At 46.2% G+C, this 21,638-nt stretch overlaps 1 protein-coding gene across 1 annotated transcript in view; it reads right to left on the reverse strand.

Moving 5' to 3' along the window:
- Window positions 1–3,207: 3,207 nt before the first annotated feature.
- Window positions 3,208–21,638, reverse strand: part of XKR4 (XK related 4) — a 319,631-nt gene continuing 301,200 nt past the window's right edge. Inside the window, exon 3 of the mRNA XM_079902365.1 lies at window positions 3,208–4,383. Within this exon, the coding sequence (XP_079758491.1) occupies window positions 3,437–4,383 (947 nt within the window). The 3' untranslated portion in view covers window positions 3,208–3,436. The remainder of the gene's footprint in view (window positions 4,384–21,638) is intronic.

Genomic DNA, 21,638 nt, shown 5'->3' on the forward strand with positions numbered 1-21,638 from the left:
TGTAGTTAAGTAGGACAATGGAAATAGGAGAAGATTTAAAGGACATAGTCATTTTGGGGAATCAAACTTTGACTTACATGGAGAAAAAAATTTTTTTCTTCCACACAAATACTTAAAGTCTCAGTGTGGTTAAGATACATATGGTCCTTCATTTCAAATAAGGTTTTGTTGAGAAATGCTAATTTAGAAGTGAAAAAAATTTATAATATTTTCTTTTAGAAAATTTCATGGTCCTATGCAAAAATCAAGCACTAAGAACAGACCCCTCACCCCCTACAGGGGACCCAAGTAGACCCAGCCCAGGAAGTTAGTTGGAACCCACAGATAAAGAATCCAGCGTTTCCCATTCGTATGCTAACCACGGCTGGCTCTTTTTGGATTCTTGAGTTACTCTCTGTGGAGTGGACGTTGTAATGGTAAATTGAAAATAAAATCTGAGGAAGAACTAAGCTATACATATGAAAATCAAACTTTGTTCCTTTGTATGTTGACAATGTCTCTTTAAATCCTAATACTTTAAACTCTCTGTTATCGGTGGATCTAGAAACTAATACACGTTCTCATCACCACACAGTCTGATGGCAATGTGGCACTTTAGGAATCATGGAAGCAAGATTAAGTCATGATTCTCCTTGGAAGTAAAAATGTTTTTGTCCTTGTTTGTAATCTTGAGAAAGTGTGTAATTTATAACATGGTGGAGATGTCATTGCCGTCACAAGAATTTTTGACTAAAACATCAAAATCTTCAAGTATGCTGGATAACAGAGTATTTACAGTATTTGGGAAATCACTGAAAAATTCAAACTTCTTACTTGCACCCTCCTGACTGCATTCTCACCTCCAAGACAAAGCACAGTACGTCACTTTTTTAGCCACACAGCACTTATTTTGACTCTTGACTTGTTAAATGAAGGATCAAGTTGAGAAATAATTTAGGACTTACATGATGGAAGAGTGATGGGGTCTGTTGTGTTTGTTGACTGACATTATCATAATCTATTATTTACTCGTGGAATCAAAGGTAGAGTTCAACTGAGCAATTCAATTTCCAAAGATCATTAATTAATGAAGCTAGTGACTCGTGGTTCGGCACCAAACTGAAGAATCTGCCATTATAATCATTTTTTTCCTTCTACAGTTGGGGGTGGGATGTTTTCACTAACTGCTGACAAGAAGCGCGTCTTCCTGGGCCTCTACTGGTGACTAGATAATGTTTTCACATCCAAACAAAAGACTATTATCTTTTAGTGGACTCTTGCTTGAAGGATCAAATCATGGAGTACTAGGAAAATATGCCTATTGATAAAAATCATCCATTTTTAAAAACATTGCTTTGGGGCTTTGTACCAAAGGAAGTCCTAGGTCGAGCCCTCTGTCACTTCCTGTGGGTGTCATCATAGGGACAGCGGTCTCTGTAGGATACACCCATTACAGCTGGTGGCTCTAGACCTTGACTATTTAAAGTTAATTGGACAGTCCAAAAAACTGAATATGTTACACTGATTTTTTTTTAAGTGACTTGACTAGCATTTAGTATATCGGTTGGGTTAATATAAAACCAGGGAAGGAAGTTTAAGACATCTTCCACTGTGGTCAGGTTTGTCATAACAGATGGAAGAAAGTAATCACTTACATCTTTGATTTCCTGGGAAACATTGGCCAGTCTTGACAAGCCCTTTCTAGTTAAGCTAATTCTCTTGTCCCCTGATATTCTGATAGCACCCTTGGCCAGGTTCCTGGGGGCACCAACATGGCAAAGTAGGGTGATCTTGCAAGAGACGCATGTTCTTATCCTGCCGAGGCAGGTTGATGGGATCTGTGGACCAGTTTCTGACATCCCAAGTAACTATGATGCTTAAAGTATTTTAAACGATTCCAGGTCTATAAAAAAAGTGATGATGCTTATATGTATACCCTATATTTTTTTTATTACAAAAATATTGAAATAATCCATGAGTTATTCCACTCTGCACCAACTATAAAAAAATACTATCAAAGTTTGACCGGCACTTTTAATGCAACAAAAAGCACCATGACTGGGGGACGCTGGGAACAGAAAGTGGGGAACGTTTACTTGTTGGACGGAGGTATTTAAAACCCAGAAGCTTGTTGTAAGAGTGCGACTTTACAAAGGACTCAAATACGAATCTTAGCTGGATCTAGTGATAAGCCCTCAATCGGTTCAGAAGGGTTTTCTTATAGCATATTCACTGCATCTGTCTGCTCATACTTACTAAAATGTGTCCCAAAGCCTCTAAAAGACACACCACTTTGACCTTGGATGGGGGAGGGGGGAGTCTGTACACAGCGAAGAACTTGACTGTTCGTGCTCTCTTCCGCTTTCGTGGGGCTCACGCCTCGTGCTCAGCCCTTCAGGGCGTCCCCGTCAGTCCCGTGCTGGACGGTGTTTGGCACTAGAAGGGTGTGGCGTGGCGTGTTCTGGAATCCGGCCTCTCCGCACACGCAGAGCCTCCACTCCTGGACCTGAGCACAGCCCGGCTCTCCCTCCGCTCTGCCTCGACCTTCCCGTGTGAGCTGCACAGGCCGGGAAATCAGACGCTCATTTTGCCTTTTTCTCCCGCTTCCTCTTCGTGGTTTTATCAAATTTTGGCAATTGAATACTGCATCCTGATTATCAGTGAACTTTCATCCCCAAGGTATCTAGCTCCTTGGTCTCGTCCAAAGCCAGCCATGGGCTGCGTGGGGTATCTGTCATGAAAGACGTTCTCAACGGAAAATTTAAAATGAAAAAAATCCTGACGTGTTGAAAACGAACCATTCCATCAATTCTAATACATGCGTAAACACACTTGGGTTTTCTGTCCATTGGATAGGCTTTTCACGCATGGGATTGGTTTTCACGTGAGAATGGTTTATGCATTCTTTCTAAGCTTTACATTTTTTTTTTTTTTCTGGAGTCTTGAGGAATATGTTTTCTCTCTCTTTGCTTTTATATTCCCGTGGGAATCACAGCTTTGCATCAAAAGAAATCACCTAAGCTATTTTGACAGGATCGGGGTGTGTGTGTGTGTGTGTTAGTGTGTGTGTACACGTGTGTATGACTCAGTATATTTTTATGCAAAGATCAGTTAACTCCATCCAAACACCCTACTGATCGGAGGCAACATTTCCCATAATAATAGTACCCTCAGGTGGATGTGCTGAAAGGCGGGGCAGGAGGGGTTGGTGGCAACAAGGGGTCCTACTGAGCTGGCCTGTTCCCTTCAGATGGAGCAGTAGGGTCTCTGGGCTGCTTTTTCCAAGGAGGCCAGCAGCAGGCTGTCAGCTGATGGAGGGCCAGACACGCATCCTGATGATGGTCAGACTGCGACCGGCACAGCTCGCTGCCCTACTCCAGGGCGGAGTTTCATTATCGCTGCGGCCCGGCTGTCACCCCTGGGTCTGGAGCTTGCGGCCCCTCCAAGCCCTCTTGCTTTACAGGGTGGTTTCGTACTCCAGCCGTTCCTGGATGAGAGCATCGTCTTTGTACTGCAGCCTCGGAGGCGACGGGGAACCTTCAAAGGCTAAAATGGCCTTTCGGAGGCTTCGGTCCAAGACGTGTCTCTCCCACGCTGGGTACCTATTCCTGAACAGGTCAATTTTAATGACAGATTCTTCAATCCGTGGTGGGCGAGAGGACGGGGTGGACGGGGCCGTGGGTCTCACCTGAAACACAGGCACGCACCCGTCCCGCTCTGCGAATTTCTGGTCGCGGTCGCCGGCCACGCTGCGGGTGTTGGAGAGGGACCGCAGGGCGCTCGTGGCCACTTCTGGAGACGGCGTGAAGGCAGCGGCGGGGTCCCCACAAGCACAACTTGGGGACCGCCCGAGTCTGGGTCCGTTGGGGTGAAAGAAGGCATAATACATCAGCATAAAAACAACGCCAGTCAAAAAGCTGCTGAATACCACACACAGCGCTGGGATGGCAAACGCGTCCGCGATCTGGGGAGCCTTGTAGAGGTACCAGAGGGCACTCAAGGCCGTGTTTTCCACAAGGATCACAAAATAGTAAATGAAGAGCCGGCAGCGTGTCCTGCCCTCCTTGACGTTGAACCAGCTGAAGATGTAGATGATCCCCACCACCATGTCGAACACGATCTCTTCCCATTTGGTGATACAGAACTCTGTCTCACAGTGGACGATCCAGAAGGTCATGACGCACCAGTGAAGGACGATGAAGATCCCGAAGTAGAGCTGGAAAACCGAGGCGAAGAGCGCGAAGGTGATGACCCTGGCCGCGATGGTGAAGAATTGCCAGCAGAACTGGAGGACCACGGCCATGTAGCTGATGGGCTTCTTGTCATCACGAGAGTCCCGGAGGGCCTTCTGGTAGGAGGCCAAGGCCCAAGCCAAGGACACGAGGGAGGCGGCCGCTGTGAAACCTGCAAAGGCAAACAGGAAGACAGGCTGTCAAAAGCGAGATGCAGTGTCGTCCCTGGAAAGAAGCCGCGTGGGGCTGGGGGCTTGGGGCAGGCTAGCTTCTACCACAGCAAAGCTCTTCATTTCTCTGAGTTTTAGCTGGACCAGACACTCAGATGGGGGTCCTAGGATCTGTCCTCTAAGGGGCCCCAACTATATGGACAAGACATGAGGCTAATGGGAGTGCTCCTGGGGACCAGCATGGAGCCTGGGGCTGAAGATGGGACGGGTGTTAGCTTCCTGTGTATTCGGTGTAAAGAGACTAGGGAGGTCCTTTTGTTTGGCGGGAATATAACTGTGGATGGGAGGTAGACAGAACTTGGTTGCTATTTTATCTTCGCCACTCATGACCTGCATGACTTTGGACAATCATTTAAATTGGCGTCCTCATTCAGAAAGTGGATGGTCTCCAGGGCTCCCTGTCAGCTTTGAGATTCTGTGATTGAAAGGGACAAATAATGACAGGAAACTTGAGGGGCTAGTTGGTTCACCTTTCTGCTTCTAAACAAGAATAAGTGTAGTTCATTCACCAAAGAAAGTTAACTGCTTCTTGAAAATAAGAAAAGGGGCCCATGGAATCTCCTTGGCCATGTTTCTTGTGATACCTGGTGTGCAGTCTGTCCTGATATGATCCGAGACTCTTCCTACAGCTTCCTTCCACTCAGAAGAAATGTCTGCTCACCATCACGCACCTCTTATTCTTTCACAAATTAAATATTGTACAGAAATCACGTATCAACCGCTTTTCTTACTATGCAGTGCACCCCATTTGGTTAGTATCCCCCCAAAAGTATGTTTCCAAATTAAAAAAATCATTCTTATCGCTCTCCTCCACTTTTGCTCCACCTGCTGTGTCTGAAACGTCACCTCTGTGGTCGTGGTGTGGACCAGGGCTCACCTGAAAACACACCACCTCCTTCAGGAGAGAGCTCTCTGGGGAGTTCCACTTTGTCACTGACACGTCAGGTCAGTCTGCATCGCAGCTGGTTTACTTAATAAGCCGTAACGAGGCTTACCAACACTAACAAAGGTTCTGTGCGTTTCTAAGTCCAGCTGGCTTTTCCTCACCAGATCTACTCCTAAACATAGTTCTCCCGCTATGGAATGGGGGTTGCCAACAACTTAGGATGGAATTTGCGCTTTTCTTCTTATACTTTAATAGAGAAAAGCTGTTGTCTATGGTCCTTGAAGAATGAATTTCAAAAAATGACTCTTGTGGGAAAGAGCCACACTGATTGATAGAAACAACATTCAACCTCGAAAACCATTTCTTACACATTCTCCTTGAGAAAGGCGAACTCCAAAAAACAATTATTGATAGAGAAACTATTTTCCAACAACGCGTCTCATGTCTGCTCCCAATCAAGCCAGCAGAGCATCCCCATCTTACACTGGGCCTTCAGGTGTTTTTCCGGCCAGCAAAAAGCCCTTTCATTACTGCAACCCTCAGGTAGTGTAGGCAACATTCCTAGGTCCGTTAGCCACCAGTGCACAAAGGAGTTTGCGATAATATAACTTCTAGGCAGTGGAAGCACCAACATCTATTCTAAAGCACCTCCAAGAGTGAGAAGAGAGGGAAGGAGGAAAAGTTACAGAAAGAAGAAACAAGGTGAGAGGATGGGAGATAAAAGATGATGGAATAATGATGCGAAGGACATACTTATGATCAGTTTCGTGTATAAGAACAAAGCATAGTGCCATTTGAATGTCAACACCCGTGTGTGGGACGCAGAAGCCCTCAGGAGCTCGCTCCTCATTGGCACCATTCGCGACGGGGCGGGTTGCTTCTTGCACAGACTGTGTTCTTATGCATTTGAGCTGTGCACCTGGGCTGCTTCTCCGCCTGCACGCCCTCCGGGTTTCCACCCGCCCGCATCCTTCGGGACCGCGCGGAGCACAGCGCCACCTTCAGGAGGATGGCTGCATTGTTGGTCAGGCTCCAGCCAAGGAAGGAGCGAGCGACTCCATCGGGCAGTCAGATCAGGGTACCAGTTATTGAAGGCTGTTATTCAAAGCAGCGAAAATAGTAAACAACAACAACAGACTTTACGTATACAGCATCCTAAAATTATCCGTTGTCAGATTTTACGAGAATTGGAAAATTAGCTTCATCCAAATTCCCCTGTAATCATCACCCCTTTTATTATTATGCCCTAAAATAGGAATTCAGCCTGCATTTGACACACCATGAAACTGTTATGACAGTATTCTGGCAGTAGAAAAATGAAGACTTTCTATCAGCTTTGCTTTCTACGCATCTTACAATTTAAAAAGTCATTACCAGTGGCAAATTCCGTGCCCATCGTAACCGTTCCCTTCATGAATTATCTGTTTCACAAGAACTAGAATTTCCCTTGTTCATTTGATGGTGATTTTCTCTTTCATCTGTTTAGCAATTAATTTGTATAAGACAAATATATGCCTGAACAGAAAATAGGGGCCATTTTAGAGTTGCTCCTCATTACAGATTCACACCCGCCATGAAACGCTTTAATTCTTTTGCTTTTTATGCAAATGACATCAGCTCAGTTGTTTCAAATGCCAACGTAGATGTCCTCCACAAGGCGCTGTGTTATTATAGGGGTGGAATTCTCTAGAACTTCTGAGGCGCTGTGCTGGAACACGGAACTCTAAGCGCTCCTTTAGCCAACAACATATATTGTAACTTTTTATTTGAAAAGAATTGTAAACTTACAGAAAAATTGCAAGAATGAAAATAGTAATTGGACATGTAGATCTTTGCCCAGATTGTCATTCGGCCTCATTGGCTTTATCACTGCCTTCTCTCTCTCTCTCTCTCTCTCTCTCAAACATTTGAAAGTATATCGCACACACCACAGCTGCTGTGTTCCAAATTTACAGGTTGAAATCCTACCCCCTAAAGGTGATGGTATTAGTAGGTGGGGCCTTTGGGAGGCCCTCGCGAGCAGGAACCCTGGAGAGAACCCTAACTCTTCTGCCATGTAAGGATATCACGAAGAGTCTTCCACCCAGAAGAGAAGAGGGCTCTCACCAGAACGTTCTGGAACCCTGACTTCCGGCTTCCAGATTCCAGAACTGTGAACAAGATGTTTCTGCTGTTTGTAAGCCACCCAGTCCGTGGTATTTTGTTATAGCAGCTGGAAAGGACCAGCACAATGATTCTTTACCCTAAAATACACCAGTGTCTCTTTCCTACGAAGAGGCGTATTCTCTTAGATAACATTTATCGACTTCAGTCCATTTAACATTGGTACAATTTTTCTTTTTAATCCACCATCAATGTTCCATTTTCATCAATTGGCAAACAATGTCCATCACAGAATTTTCCCTCTGGTATAAGATTGGGTCTAGAACCAGGTATTGCATTTGCTTGTCTTATCCATTTAGTTTTCTTTAATCTGGAATGTTTGCACAGACTTTTTTTGCCTTTTATTATTTGGCATTTTTTGAAGAGTACAGTACCTAAAAAAGAAAGTAAGAGAGAGAGAGAAAGAAAAAGAAAAAGGAAAGAAAAAGGAAGGAAGAAAAGTGTTCCTCTGCCTCATTTTGGGTTTGTCTGTCTGTTTCCTCACAGTTATGCATTCTAAGCTGGAATACTACATAAGTGACACTGAACAATATTATTCCCATCACATCATTAAAATACTAAAATATAAAGATTCCTTCTGCAGTCCTGGGAGGTGTACAGTGGGTCTCATAGTATTTTCTTTCAAAACAATGAATAGCATAGAGCTCATGAAAACTTCATTCTAAGGTAAAAACCAGCTCCAGAGGACTCCATGGGATCACACTACTTATTAAAACGTTAAAAAAGGTGATAAGACCTCAGAGCTTCCCTAGAGCAACAAACTCATTTTAAAGAAAAGAAACTGAGTCTTACTCTCAGGTGTTAAATGACTTATCTACCCTCCTTCCTCTCCCTAACTTGTCTCCAGTGGAAATTATGGAAGAGGTGTGGGCAAAAGTTCTATCATCTGCATTTAAACATTATCTCCTCTTGGAAATAATGGATAAAGGGATTAGGATGGGATATAAGACCCTTGAAATATTACAGTCCCAGAGATCACTGTATGTTGAAACCTCTAAACTAGAAGGCGACTACTTCTGGCCCCTGAATGAAATTAGTTCTCTCTAGGAGTATGTTTTATATCAAGCACAACCCCGCCCCCATTCTCTTCCTTCAGATCACTTATCCCAGCTTATAATTATGTTTTATTTTGTGCTTGTTTAATCATTGTGTTTCTTACTGGAGTGGACCTTTAGGGAAGGAAAAGTACCTGCTTATTTACTTTTCTGTCATTTTGTGCCTTGCATGGTACCTGGCATATATTATGACTTGGAAGGAAGAAAGAAAGAAAGGAAGAAAGAAAGAGAGAGAGAGAAAGAAAGAAGGAAAGAGAGAGAGGGGGGGAAGGAGGGAGGGAAGGAGGGAGGGAGGAAGGAAGGAAGGAAGGAAGGAAGGAAGGAAGGAAGGAAGGAAGGATTCTAAAGATAGAGTCAGAACCACAGATAGAATGAGACATTCAAAAACTGTGCACCATTCTTCATTGCTCTCCTGTTCTGCTTCTTTGCAATTTCAGTCTGAGCTGCAAATGCCAAAACACTGTGAAATGAAACCTGTCCTCCCGTTGTGTCGTTCGTGGCCTGAGTGTAAACAAGTGTTCCTGGAAAAAACCTAGAGAATGCTTTATAGGATTTATAGCCTAATTCCCTGGATGTAGGAGATTCAGGGAATTGAACCAAGTACTCTAATTCTTTGATCCTTCGACAAACAGAATGAGCCTGTCTCTTTCCTTCTCCCTAGGGAGGGCAGAACTGCCCTCCTGTAGCCCTTCCCCTGCTACAGGCCAGCCAAGGGTTAGTCTCAGGGAAACCCCTGGCCACTGGCCCATGTTCACAACGAATCTGCAGCTGGTGAGAAGGGCTCTTTTTTTTTTTTAAAAGAAATTATTATTGTGTAAAATTTCAAACACACATAATAGCAGAGAGAACAATAGAACAGGTATACCCTTCATGCCGAATTAACTCCTAGGTCTGAGTTCTGAAATCCATCACGAGGGAAGCGTGAAGTTTGGCCGGCAGGGGGCGCCTCTCGACGGAGCGTTGGCTCGCGCCTTCCTGAATCTTCCTGATGCCCCTCTCCCTCTACTGCGAGACAGAAGAGCTGTGCTGGAAGCTGACTCGCCGATAGCTGATGTTTCTCGGCTCTTCCTGGGAAGCCTGAACTGGTAGCTCTCAGCGCGGCTCCCTCTAGCCCAGCTGGTCCCCCAGCCACCTGCCGGCGCTCCCTTTCCCCCGAGACAGGAAATGCTGTGCTCTACCTTGAAAAGCCACATCTCTCCGGTTAATCCCTCCTCATCTTTCAGTTTCCAGTTTAAGCACCATTCCTCTGCTTAGGGAAGCCTGTCCCAGTTCCTAATCTAAGTCCAGCTCCCCTGCTATAAGCGCACACCACACCTTGTGCTCTGCACACGCACCTCAGCGTGCCAGCAGCATCTCTCTGCTTGGGTACCAATTTCCGAAAATAGCCCATTTGTCATCCAGTAGCTGCTCTCATATTGCCTCCCAATCTGCCCACCATCTCGATCGCAAACTTATTTCCCTTCTTTCCACCCCATTTCTCCATCCTGTCAATTTCAACATGCTTTGGAGGAAATTTTAAGTATTTTCTCACCAATGGTTTGGGAACGGATGATTTACAACTTAACTCTCCTCGTTATGGAGGCGAGATTATCACATGACCATTCATAACGTATATAGTCTTTCATCACAAACAGGATGACTTTTTCCCCCTAAAGTACAGTCCCTGAACAAACAGACAAAATATTGAATTTTAGATGACCACATAATGTTGATTTCTTGCAGTCAAAACAAGTTATGGTTTCCTTTTTTTCCCCTTCTTCACTCAAGTCACAGAAGATAAAACCTACAGCTTTTGACTTTGAGTTCTGAGTTTCTCTTACCCAAAAGAAAGAGATACACTCTAAAAAATAAATTAAAAAAAAAAGTTACAGTTCCGTTAGTGAGTAGGAGACACATAATCAGAGACAAGGCAGGAGGGAGTGTTTGTGGGGTCCTTGCTTTTGTGCACAGGGATGAGCTAGGTACCTACAGCCTTTGTCCAATTTAAATTTCATGATGACAGTTTGAGGCAAGCACTGCTTTGCATTCAGGGAAACAGAGACCCAGAGAGAGGCTAAATAACTTGCCCAAGCTGATGTGATTAGCCAGGAGGATAGACGTCTGAATTCACGGATTCCAAGCTCTGCACCATGACCACAGACTGGATGGGATCGGCGGCCACAGCAGGTGGGATGTGGTGTGGACAAGTGTGTGAGGTGTAGAACTCTGGGCCGGTGGCACGGAGGTGACCCCAGAATAGTGCCACCCTCAGGGGTCTGACCCCAAAGGCTTCCATCCAGCCGCTCCTTCATGCTCACCGTGACCACACTTATTCCCAGGCCAAGGGATCCCATTTGGGTTTCTTTGCAAAAAATGGATCAGAAGCACAAACACCTAGGAGGAAAATCAGGCATTTCTTATCTTCGTATTTTCTGGACTAAACAGCCCTCCTAATTTTCCTGATTTTTTTTTTTTTCTTTTTTTTTTTTTTGACCACATCACACAGCTTGTGGGATCTCAATTCCCTGACCAGGGATTGAACCCTGGTCCTCAGCAGTAAAAGCATGGAGTTCTAACCACTGGACCACCAGGGAATTTCCTTTCCTGATTTTTTTTTTTTTTTTTTTTTTTTTTGCGGTACGTGGGCCTCTCATGGCCTCTCCCGTTGCGGAGCACAGGCTCCGGACGCGCAGGCTCAGCGGCCATGGCTCACGGGCCCAGCTGCTCCGCGGCACGTGGGATCTTCCCGGAACGGGGCATGAACCCGCGTCCCCTGCATCGGCAGGCGGACTCTCAACTACTGTGCCACCAGGGAAGCCCTCCTGAATTTTTATCTGTGGAAAAATGTTGCCCAATTCAAGAGTAGCTGGTCATGAAACCAGAAAGGTTTTCCATTTCTTCAGCATGTTTAGAGCTTGTCTCTTAGTTACAGAGATAAAAGCAGGAGATCCACTTGGCTGGACTCTTACCGAATTCACCTAGTTGAAAGAATGTAATAATTGAAAAAATGTAAACCCCCCTATGCGGTGATCTTTGTGGAGTGAGGTGAAGGGAAGGAAAGTAATACAAACTTCACTGGGTCTAAGACGTTCGAAATCTTCTTGCATTGAAACCATTTTATCTCTGTTTTAAACCTTGTAATAGTTGTGATTAAAAATATTTAAATGCTTTAATATGTTTAATTTTGGTAGGGATACGCACTCTTCTCGTAATCCATCCTGAGGATTTCAGCTTCTTTGCAAGGCAAATTTAAGGCTGCTAAGGAGTTGATAAGGGAAACACTGAATTGAAATTTTAAAAAGTATTTTAATAGGAAAGCAGTTGAAGAAAGTTGTTGGGAGAAGCAAAGTGTCTCTCCTCCTTAAGAAATGTGGAAAGTAATTGCCTTCTGATTGGAAGAAAAAAATCTTAGGTGATCTCACATAGCTTCAGCTCATCTTAATTTTTAAATTATTTTTAGATTAAAAGAAAAATCCCAAGAAGGCAAGCGTTCTGTGTGTAGGAATTTGAAAACATCTAATAGTTCTTCTCTAGGAAAAAATTCTGTATTTAGGAGAAGGTGAGAAGTCACCATTCTTTGTACAGTATTACAAATTGCAAGGTTAAATTTATATTGAAAATAAAAAGATGATAGAAATGACTACTCAAAAGACATAAAATAAGTAACCCGAGATGCCCAGTAGAATTAAATTTTTCTTTAGAGTAAGTTTATTTTCCATACCATTTTTTTTTACTATCAATCACTCTATTTTTCCTTATAGATTAAAAAAAAATTATTTATTTATTTATTTTATTTTTGGCTGCTTTGGGCCTTCATTTCTGCACCCAGGCTTTCTCTAGTTGCAGCGAGCGGAGTCTACTCTTCGTTGCGGTGCGCGGGCTTCTCATTGTGGTGGCTTCTCTTGTTGCGGAGCACGGGCTCTAGGCACGTGGCTTCAGTAGTTGTGGCTCATGGGCTCAGTAGTTGTGGCTCGTGGGCTCTAGAACACAGGCTCAGTAGTTGTGGCGCACGGGCTTAGCTGCTCCGTGGCACGTGGGATCTTCCCAGACCAGGGTGCGAACCTGTGTCCCCTTCACTGGCAGGCAGATTCTTAACCACTGTGCCGCCAGGGAAGCCCTCTATTTTTTTCTAGAAGTTTTCGTCTGTTGGATGGTAGGGGGTGTAGTGGGGCAAAAGGAAGAGAAACGAAAATGCCAAAAACAGGGACAGAGACAGGCAGACAGCAGCTGTAACCTTCTCTCACCTGGCAAACAGGGACACGGATGGACAAGAGCAAAATTAAAATAATAATTTAAAAAAAAACCCGATATGGTTGACTGCTCTGTGGTTGACTTTCCACATTGTTTAGCCCCTTTATTCCTCATAGCATCACTTCTTGAATGTAAGTATTTTGTCCATTTTACAGACGGGGAAACTGAGGCTCAGATGAAATATTCTTATCAAAGGGCGGCAAACTTTTTCTGTAAACATAAGAAATATTTGGGGGTTTGTAGGTCGTATGGGTCTCTGTCAGAAGAGTTCAACTTTGCCCTTGTAGGGAGAAAGCAGCCATAGACAATACTTAAACGGAAGAAAAAGTAGGTGATGGGCTGAATTTGGTCCATGGGCCTTAGTTTCCCGAACCCTCAGCTGACCCATGGACACATTTTCAACAAGTAGCAGAGTTAGGATTTATACCCACATTTTTCTGACTTTAAACTCCCTAAACTCATTGAAACATTTTGGACCAATGATGAAACCTGGTAACTTTGGGAACACTTTTTGAGGTGGCTATAGTGTGATCGCTGTCTGGATTAAAGCCCAGAGGCCCTGTCACCATTCACCCAACCAAAGAAATGAAGCTACAGGAGTGCGCTGTGGCACGGTATCCTGTACATAGGATGACGTCTGGGCATGAACAGTCGACTGTAAAGTTATCTAATCAGGAGCACGAATGCCACACCTCAGTAAGCTTAATCATTTCCAGAAAAGCAGGTAGGCATCTGCAAAGTGAAAGGGCAAGACGGCCCCCTGGTTCAGGCGGTTCCCCACCTGTGGACAGACCAGCTCCTGCTACTGGTGAGGCCCCAACCGTACCAGTGGAAGCGTCTGAGACAGTCTTTGGCTGTTTCTCTTCCCTTGTGTCCCAAGGTGCTTCTCCAGTCTGCCATGCATGTAAATGTGATGGCCCGCATGGCACCAATCACCTGCTAGTGTCACCAGTATAGACAGTTACTGGCCTGTTTAGAAGGATCTGTGATTCAGGGCATCCCTGGAAGAGTGACAGAGTCTGGGTCCCCGGGGTTTAAAATCAAGTATTAATTCTAATGAAGGCTGCTGTCTACGCACCCACATTCAGAGTTATTCATGCTTAGAGAACTTGGAAGGGGGCCCAGAGGATACAAAATGGTGACACTAACCCAGGGTAAATAGAATTAACAAGAGTGAAGCATGCAGGGGCGGCAGGTGGCCGGTGTCGGGTGGGTGGCGAGGTCGGAACAGAGCCAAAGATGTGTTGTGCGAGGGCGGGGCGCCGGCATGTGATGCTCGCGGTGACATGAGGAGGCGTAAATGTTTGTGTCTCTGGACACGAGAGCCAAGAAGGTCTTTTCTGGTAGGAGAGTTGAGAATCTGCCTACATGGAAGAGAAGAAGGTGAAAAGAATGCCCCTGATGGAAGAGGGTCCAAAGCGGAGACCTGGGAGGACGCACCAGCCGGCCTGTGTGTGGATACGTGTGTTTGGTGCCTTCGTCCAATGATGGGAGGATAACAGGGTTGCATCCTGAAGGCCAAGACCCAGGTCCTCCCCTGCTTCCCTCCTCTCTGTCCCTCCCTCCACGCTTTCCTCTGACAAACACTGACACCTATTAAGTGCCGGTCGCTGAGGACACAAACGCAGGTCCCTAGAGGGACAGCACGTCGGCGTGGGAAAGAGACATACTCCAACGTGGTGAGCAGAGTGCAGAGGAGAGAAACAGACTGTACCCCGAGGGGAGACAGCCCCGCCAGGAGCCGAAGCTGAAGGTGTGGCCGAGGCTGGAGTGAGGGCGTTTGAGCAGCGGAGAGCTGGCCGGGGAAGCCAGGAGACCATGGACGTGACACGCCAGGCAGGAGGATGGGGGCCTTGCCTGGGAGCCAACGGCTCCTTCAGGCGCTTGACGGTGAGGCGCGTGTGAGCCCTGAGTGGCTGGGAGACACCCCCGGCAGAGGTGGGGGGCTTGGCAACACATCCATGAAAATGGGGGGAAACTCTACCTACTGACCCTGAGCCTCTGCAAGTCACCCGATTACACCTGTTCTTCACAGGTTTGAGTGAGGGTCCATGAACGTGTGCTCTTTAAAGTATTGGTGAGCAGAAAACTCTCTACAGAAATAGGATTAGCCTCTCCAAAGCCTAGCTTTCCTCTTAATTTTGCACCCTCTGCCCCCTCCCCAGGAGCTCTTTTATGTCTGGATTCTTACTGAAGGAGGTTGGCTTCAAGAGAATAACAGGACAGAGAAAGAATAGAATAGGAGGTACAATTTATAGCGTAAAGACTTTTTCTCTTTACAGATACGAAAGCAATTCTTTTGACAGGATCCAGTTTCTAAAAGTCACTTGGAAATAGGAGGAAAAAATAGTTGGCGTTATCTACATAGGTGGAATATGTACTTCATTTTATTTGGATTAAAAGCAGGTAAAATGGAAGCCACTCAGTTGAAGGAAGGAGCGGAGGTGGAGATACGGTGTCAGGGGTGCAGGGAAGTCTGAGGCAGGAACAGGTCTCCGTGGCCCCATCTTGAGAAACCCAGGTGATGGGGACAGTGTTGGTCACAGGATTTCCCTTAACTGTGTACAGGAAGCGAGGCTCCCTGCAGGAGGGCAGGGCGCGGCCTGGGGCCCTCCCGAGAACGCAGAGGGGGCGGTGCGAGAAGGTCCGAGACCAGGGGTGGGGGGAGCAGCTGCCCCCAGACCGCCTTGAAGCCTTCGGGAAGGACAACGGACTCTTCATTTATCTGCTTTCCATTGCTTCTTTCCGCTCGCTTCATTCCTCAAACAATTTCTGGCGGAAATGGATGTCCTTTCAAATAAAAGCCCTTTTTACACCATGATGTAGCGTTCTCGAAGGATCCCCAACGTCGAATTGTGGGGCTCCTGCGGGCTTCAGGAAAGAGGCCTTTTGGGGGGTGAGGGCTGGAACCCCCGCTTCTGCTCTCATTTCCCGGCGCCCTGTCCTTTGGGTTGCCTGCGTTTTCACTCTGCAAGGAAGAGGCCGGCTTGCGCTGGGACCATTTAATAATGCAGCGGTAAATTGTGCCTTCCAGCCCCGCCAGGCCTTTCTGGGTGATTTACAAGAAATGACTCGATACCCCGAGGCCTGGGATTTGTGGCATTATCTGCTCTCACGGCGGGGCTGGCTCAGAGAAAGGCGACCCGCCGGGAAGGGGGTGGGCGGCGGCGCAGGGGCGCAGAGCCAGGGAGCGGGGCCTCGCAGCCGTCCCCCGCATCGCCCGGCGTCTCCGCGGTCCCGGTCCTCCGTGCTGGCCGGCGGTGGGACCCTCCGTGCTCTGTGAGCATCTAATGCTGAGCGAAGAGCGCCTGGGGGAGGGGAGGCACCGCGCTCCTGTCCCTGCGCAGCTCACATCGCCCGGCTCCGGAGTCAGGAGGGGGCGGAGGGAGGGTTTTGCCTCGGGCCTGCCGGGCCTGGAGCAAGTTGACGCCCCTCCTTTCCCACCTGCTGGGCCCCCTGCGTCAGGACCCCATCGGGCACAGCCTCCTACCTGGTCCTTCCCATCTCCATCGCCCACCCATAATCGGTGCTCATTTGTGGTTGAAGGCAACTGCCCACAAAAGGGCATCTGATCAGATCTCTCCACAGATGAAAACCCTTCAGGGGCTTCCGGCTGCCCTGCGCGTAACCAGGTATCAAGCCCTTCCAGGACCTGCCCTTTGAAGACCTCCGGTTCTCTCCTGCTTCCCGCCCCACCAGCCCCTTCCTCTGTCCTGCTGTGAAAAGGCGCAGGACCCTATGGTCCTTACCCCCCCCCCACCCCCCCCCGTGTCCTCTGCTGGCCTTTTGTCTGTGGAAAAACGTTGGCCAAAGAATAAGTTTAATCAGAGAAGTGAGAAAATGCAGAAGCAAAGGAAGACAGTCCAAGGAGACCAAATAATAATAGTTTAGTCATTGAGCACAGTCAAGGACCTGTAGTTCCTCCTTGAGGGCTATGGATAACATTCTGAGCTGTATCCCGGGAGCTGTCTTACAGATACTGAAACCCTCACCAGGTGGAAGAAGGTAACTACATGATGACCAGGCTGTAGCAGCCGTGACAGAAGCTGCCACAATTCCAAGAATTGGCCTCAGAGAAATGGGAACAAACCAACGCTGGAACTGAAGATTACCTGTACCTAAAACAATTGAGATGACGCTGGTCAGACCACCGATGACCAACTTCAAGATGCCTGTCAGAGCCGCCTGTGCTGTTTCTGCGTGCCTCCCTCCACCTATAAAAGCTTCTGCCCACTGATCGTCGGCACGGGGCGGGTGGAGTTGGGCTTTGGACAGGAGTCCCCCTCATTTGCCCACATCCAAAATAAAGCAAACTTACTTTCCAACAACCTCGCCTCTTCGTTGGCTTTTGAGCGGTGAGCAGCTGGACGCCACTTTTGGCTACACTTGGGCCTCTGTGTCCAGCCCACCTGGCAGACTCCTTCCTCCCTTCCTTCAGCGTCTACCACCGCAGGGGAACCGCCATGCTACCCCCCTCCACCATGTAGGGCACCGAGAGGGGAGCCTGTCTGCCCCTGGGTGCTGTGCTGTGGCTTAATCCCATGGACAGACTAGACTCTTAATCTGAGGGCTGAGGCTAGGAATTGGGGAGAGTGGCTGTGAAGGCACTTTGTAAGGGTTTTACAAATATTAGGGGTTGTCTCCAATGCTCAAAAAATAAAATCCAAAGGAGAGAACCTCACAGTCTGGATATACTGAGGAACATTGTGAAATTTCTTTTAATACTTCTCTGGGTGTGAGCGATACCTTCTTGTCCAAAAGGTAGCCTATCGGACCTGTCAAGGATTATTCTGCTCTCAGATGAGAAAATGTCCAGCACTTTGGGAGATCTTAAAACTTGTGAAGGATACCCGGCTTCCAGGTCCTCTGTCCAGGGGTGCAGAGAACAGTCCAACCAACCCTTTCTAGTATAACCTTATGTTAGAAATAAGGGAGCCTTTCACCAGCTCAGGTAAGCTAGTTCCATGTGCACCTTACACGATTATAGCAAGGCTCCTCCCAACAACTACTTCTACGAATACGAGGGTCACCTTTTAGCTGACCTGTCCTATTTCGAGGTGCGCTCAATATTTTGAACCAGAAAACTCTGGGAAAAGCCACATTTACTTGAAATGACCTATGTCACTGCTAGTCTGGGATGATTATGGAGAGCTAACAACAAAATCACTAAAAAGATATAGAAAAAGAAAGGATAGAAAGAAAGGAAAAGCGGGGGGAAAGGAGGCAAAAATTTAACTCAAAGTAGAAATTATTCCTGGAAGTATGAGTTCACAGCTAAGTTTTGGCTTTGACAGGGTTGAAGACAAGCTACCCCAGAATATGACACCTTGGCAAACTGAGTATTTCAGACTGAAAGAACTTGAGAAACAGCAGCTACAGAAAGGAGTTTCTGACCTTTTCCTGAAGCTGGTCATGAGATCCTCACGTGAGAGGCACCCGCTCCATCCCAAGAGGAAAGGAGCATCCTTATCTCCAAAGACGGAGGGACTCAGAGAGGAGGCAGAATGAACAGGCCGTGCTAAGTCTCCCCCAGTTTACTGCATACACATGGCTTATACCCCATTTGTCCTTTCACATTTTCCCATGACTTCCCCATCTGCATCAAACCCAGTATCAAAACACGCAGGTTTTTCTGCTTCTTCATGTCTTCACACCCTGCATGAGGATGAAGGTTCATGTGTCACGTAAAACATCTATTAGATAAATGTGTAAGCTTTTCTCTCGTTAATCCGTCTATTGTTATAGGGGCCCCAGCCAAGAACTTAGAAGGGAGGAAGGAAAAGATATTTTTCAGGTCCTACAGCTCTTACAAATCAGCTTTTGAAAGCAACACAGTAAGTGGTTATGAAGATCGCTAATAGCAAGCGAGAACCGGCGTCAGGGGACAGGTGTCTACTGAGAGGCTTGCAGACCTGCTCGGAATCTGTCTGAAACAGAAGGGAGGAGGGGCAGGGCTCCCGAAACTGTGCTAGATGACTAGGAAATGGTGACGAAACAAAAAGGTACAATTTCTCAACCTATATAACATTTGACATGCATGTGTGATTAAATTGAGTTAAATAGTACGAATAGACATTCAGCTATTTCGTCTCCATCCCCCAAAGTTTATATATTTAAATTGGCTTCAAAGCTATTTTAGATCTTCTCCTTTCATTGACAAAATGGAGAATTGCTTTATACAAAGAAGCACCTCAGAGGGCTTCCCTGGTGGCGCAGTGGTTGAGAGTCCGCCTGCCGATGCAGGGGACACGGGTTCGTGCCCCGGTCCGAGAAGATCCCACATGCCGCGGAGCGGCTGGGCCCGTGAGCCATGGCCGCTGAGCCTGCGCGTCCGGAGCCTGTGCTCCGCAACGGGAGAGGCCACAGCAGTGAGAGGCACCTCAGAATCAGGTAAATACACGAATCCCCAGTTCGGTCTGTAGCCTGAATTTGGAAGACCTTTAGAGGCCCAGATAAATAAGTAGTAATGACCCCTTCATGATCACTTTTCACACTATCGTGCTTCTTTTGAGATTCCTTTGTACTTCACTCGTTCAATTCCACAGACACTTACGGGGGCCCTCCTAGCCTACCTTGGTTCTGCCCTAGGCTAAGGCTGAGAACCCCAGGGAGATCCTCGTCCACCGCTCTGCAATCTTTTGGATTTCTGACCCCTGTCTGGGCCTGGCCTTCCATCACGTTTCCCCCTCTGACTGCTCTGTGATGCCTGAGCCAGCCCCTTTGGAAAGCCTACCCTGCCCTCTCCCCACTGGCTAGAAGCTCCATTTCTGTGTCCCTTACCTCCTCGCGTAACCTTGATTGCAATTTTCGAGCCGTTTATTAGCCTTCTCTTTTTGTGAGCTCCACGAAGGTAGGGACTGAGCCCTATTGATTGTTATACTCCCAGAGACTTGAAAAATGCCGAGCACACTTGATAATTACTAGATAAATAGCACTGAATTGAACTGAACTGAACTTGGATTTGCTCTAAATTGGGGTATTGTTAAGGATGCTGTTCTTGCCTGTAAAAAAGAGATACAAATGCCCTGGATCTGGAACCATTTATTAGTGTCCTGGGGCTAAGCTCGCCCTAAGACACAGACCGTATGAAACACGAATCATCAAGATTCCAATGTGCGTTCCTTCCTTGACCAAGACGTGTCCCTAATGGAACAGAAGTAAATTAAATGCATGCTATCACCATGTGCAAAGGTTTCTCAATTAGGATTTTGTATGCCAGCAAGCAGTTAAAGGACAGTCATTTCCCAAGGCAGAGACCTTTAAACGGAAATGAGCAATTCCAGATGCAAGGGTCTCTCGAAATCTTCTAAAACTGACCAGAAGAAATTATTTGAAGGTTTCTAAAATACATATAAGGGTGATTTTGACTGCATGAAGGATACTAAAGTCTGAGTTCTCAGCAGAAACTCTGGGATTATATGTGTCTTAGAATTTTTCAATTAGTACAATACCAGGAACTGTACAATTTGGAGATAGTGATATATAAGTGGTCCAAGAGTCATGACAATTACATGACCGCTCTGAAACAAATCTATTTCAGTTTATTCGGAGTGATAAACTTGTAAAAAAGACTTGAAGCAGATAATTATAAAATAAACATAGCTAAGTAAATGATTAATAGAGAATAAGAAAAAAATAAGAGTGACACCACAACCCTAGGCTAATATTATTATTCTAATTGAACACTTCAATTTATGTCTGAGCTTCCAAGAAGCCAAAGTAAAAAAGTAAAAAGATGAGTTAAATAATTAAATATTAATTAATTATAATATGAATATACAAATATATAATATGTAAATATTAATTAATAGTTAAATAATTCTCAGTGTTGGATAAAAGCAAGTAGTACTTATCATGGTAAAATATTCTAAAAGCGGTGAACCAGCAAAGTCACTGTACTCTTCATGGGCTAAGTGCTGGGTTCACACAGCCTATGGTTTCCATTACAAACTTTGCCAAAAATCTAAGACAGCTTATATATGCAGTAGGTCTGTTCTGCGTGGACTTTTCCCCTCAGGAAAGGAGAAAGGGCAGAATGGCCTGAAGATATGAATCAAGCATGGCATGAAACCAGCTTTTATCAGAGATTAGTAGGGAAAAGGGATGTAAACCATGGACAGATAATGAAGCGGGGTGCGTGTAATGTGGTCTCCACTTTGCAAAAAAGACGAGATTTTTAAACAAAATCGGTGTTCTCTGCAAGGTGGAAGGTAGGGAGCTGACCCTTCTAAGGCTTCAGCAAGGTGCTTGATAGGACACTGAGAGAAGGCAGACAAGAAAACACCGCAGCTGCTGCTGAGGGTAGTGATGGAATGAGGCCTTGCAGGATGGGCCTACCGCACGCTTGACACTCCGCTGTTCCTTCTGACTGAGGTCCTGAGCGGGGACACTTGCAACTGGTGTGTGATTTCCAATGTGAGCCCTTCAGGACCATATCTATTTGATCTCTAGGCAGCAGAGACCCCAGACTGACTCAGCAGTCCTTCCTCTGCATTACCCGCTTTCCTAAGCCCCTCTGGGATGCCCTGTGGTTCGACAGAGTTGCATCTGCATCTTATGCATTCATGGCAGGGGGAACACAAAAACTTTTATCAGGATACAGGCTGTGCTTTGGGAGGACAATTGAATTTTGCCCTTACGTTGTCCCAGGGCTATGAAAAGGGGCTACTGGTTTGTTGAAAGCAAGCACCAGTTGTACAAATCCATATTTGATAGTGCACATCCCATATGACCAAATGTGATAGCCCTGGAAACAGTTGCTTAAAAAGTTTAAATATATATTTTGATATAAGAAGATTATTTAATGTGTGGTGGACATGGTCTGAATCAGAGCAGATTATTTCAAGTGTCTTCTTTAGCTTTG

Source organism: Stenella coeruleoalba (assembly GCF_951394435.1).
Source record: "Stenella coeruleoalba genome assembly, chromosome: 17".
NCBI lineage: Eukaryota > Metazoa > Chordata > Mammalia > Artiodactyla > Delphinidae > Stenella > Stenella coeruleoalba.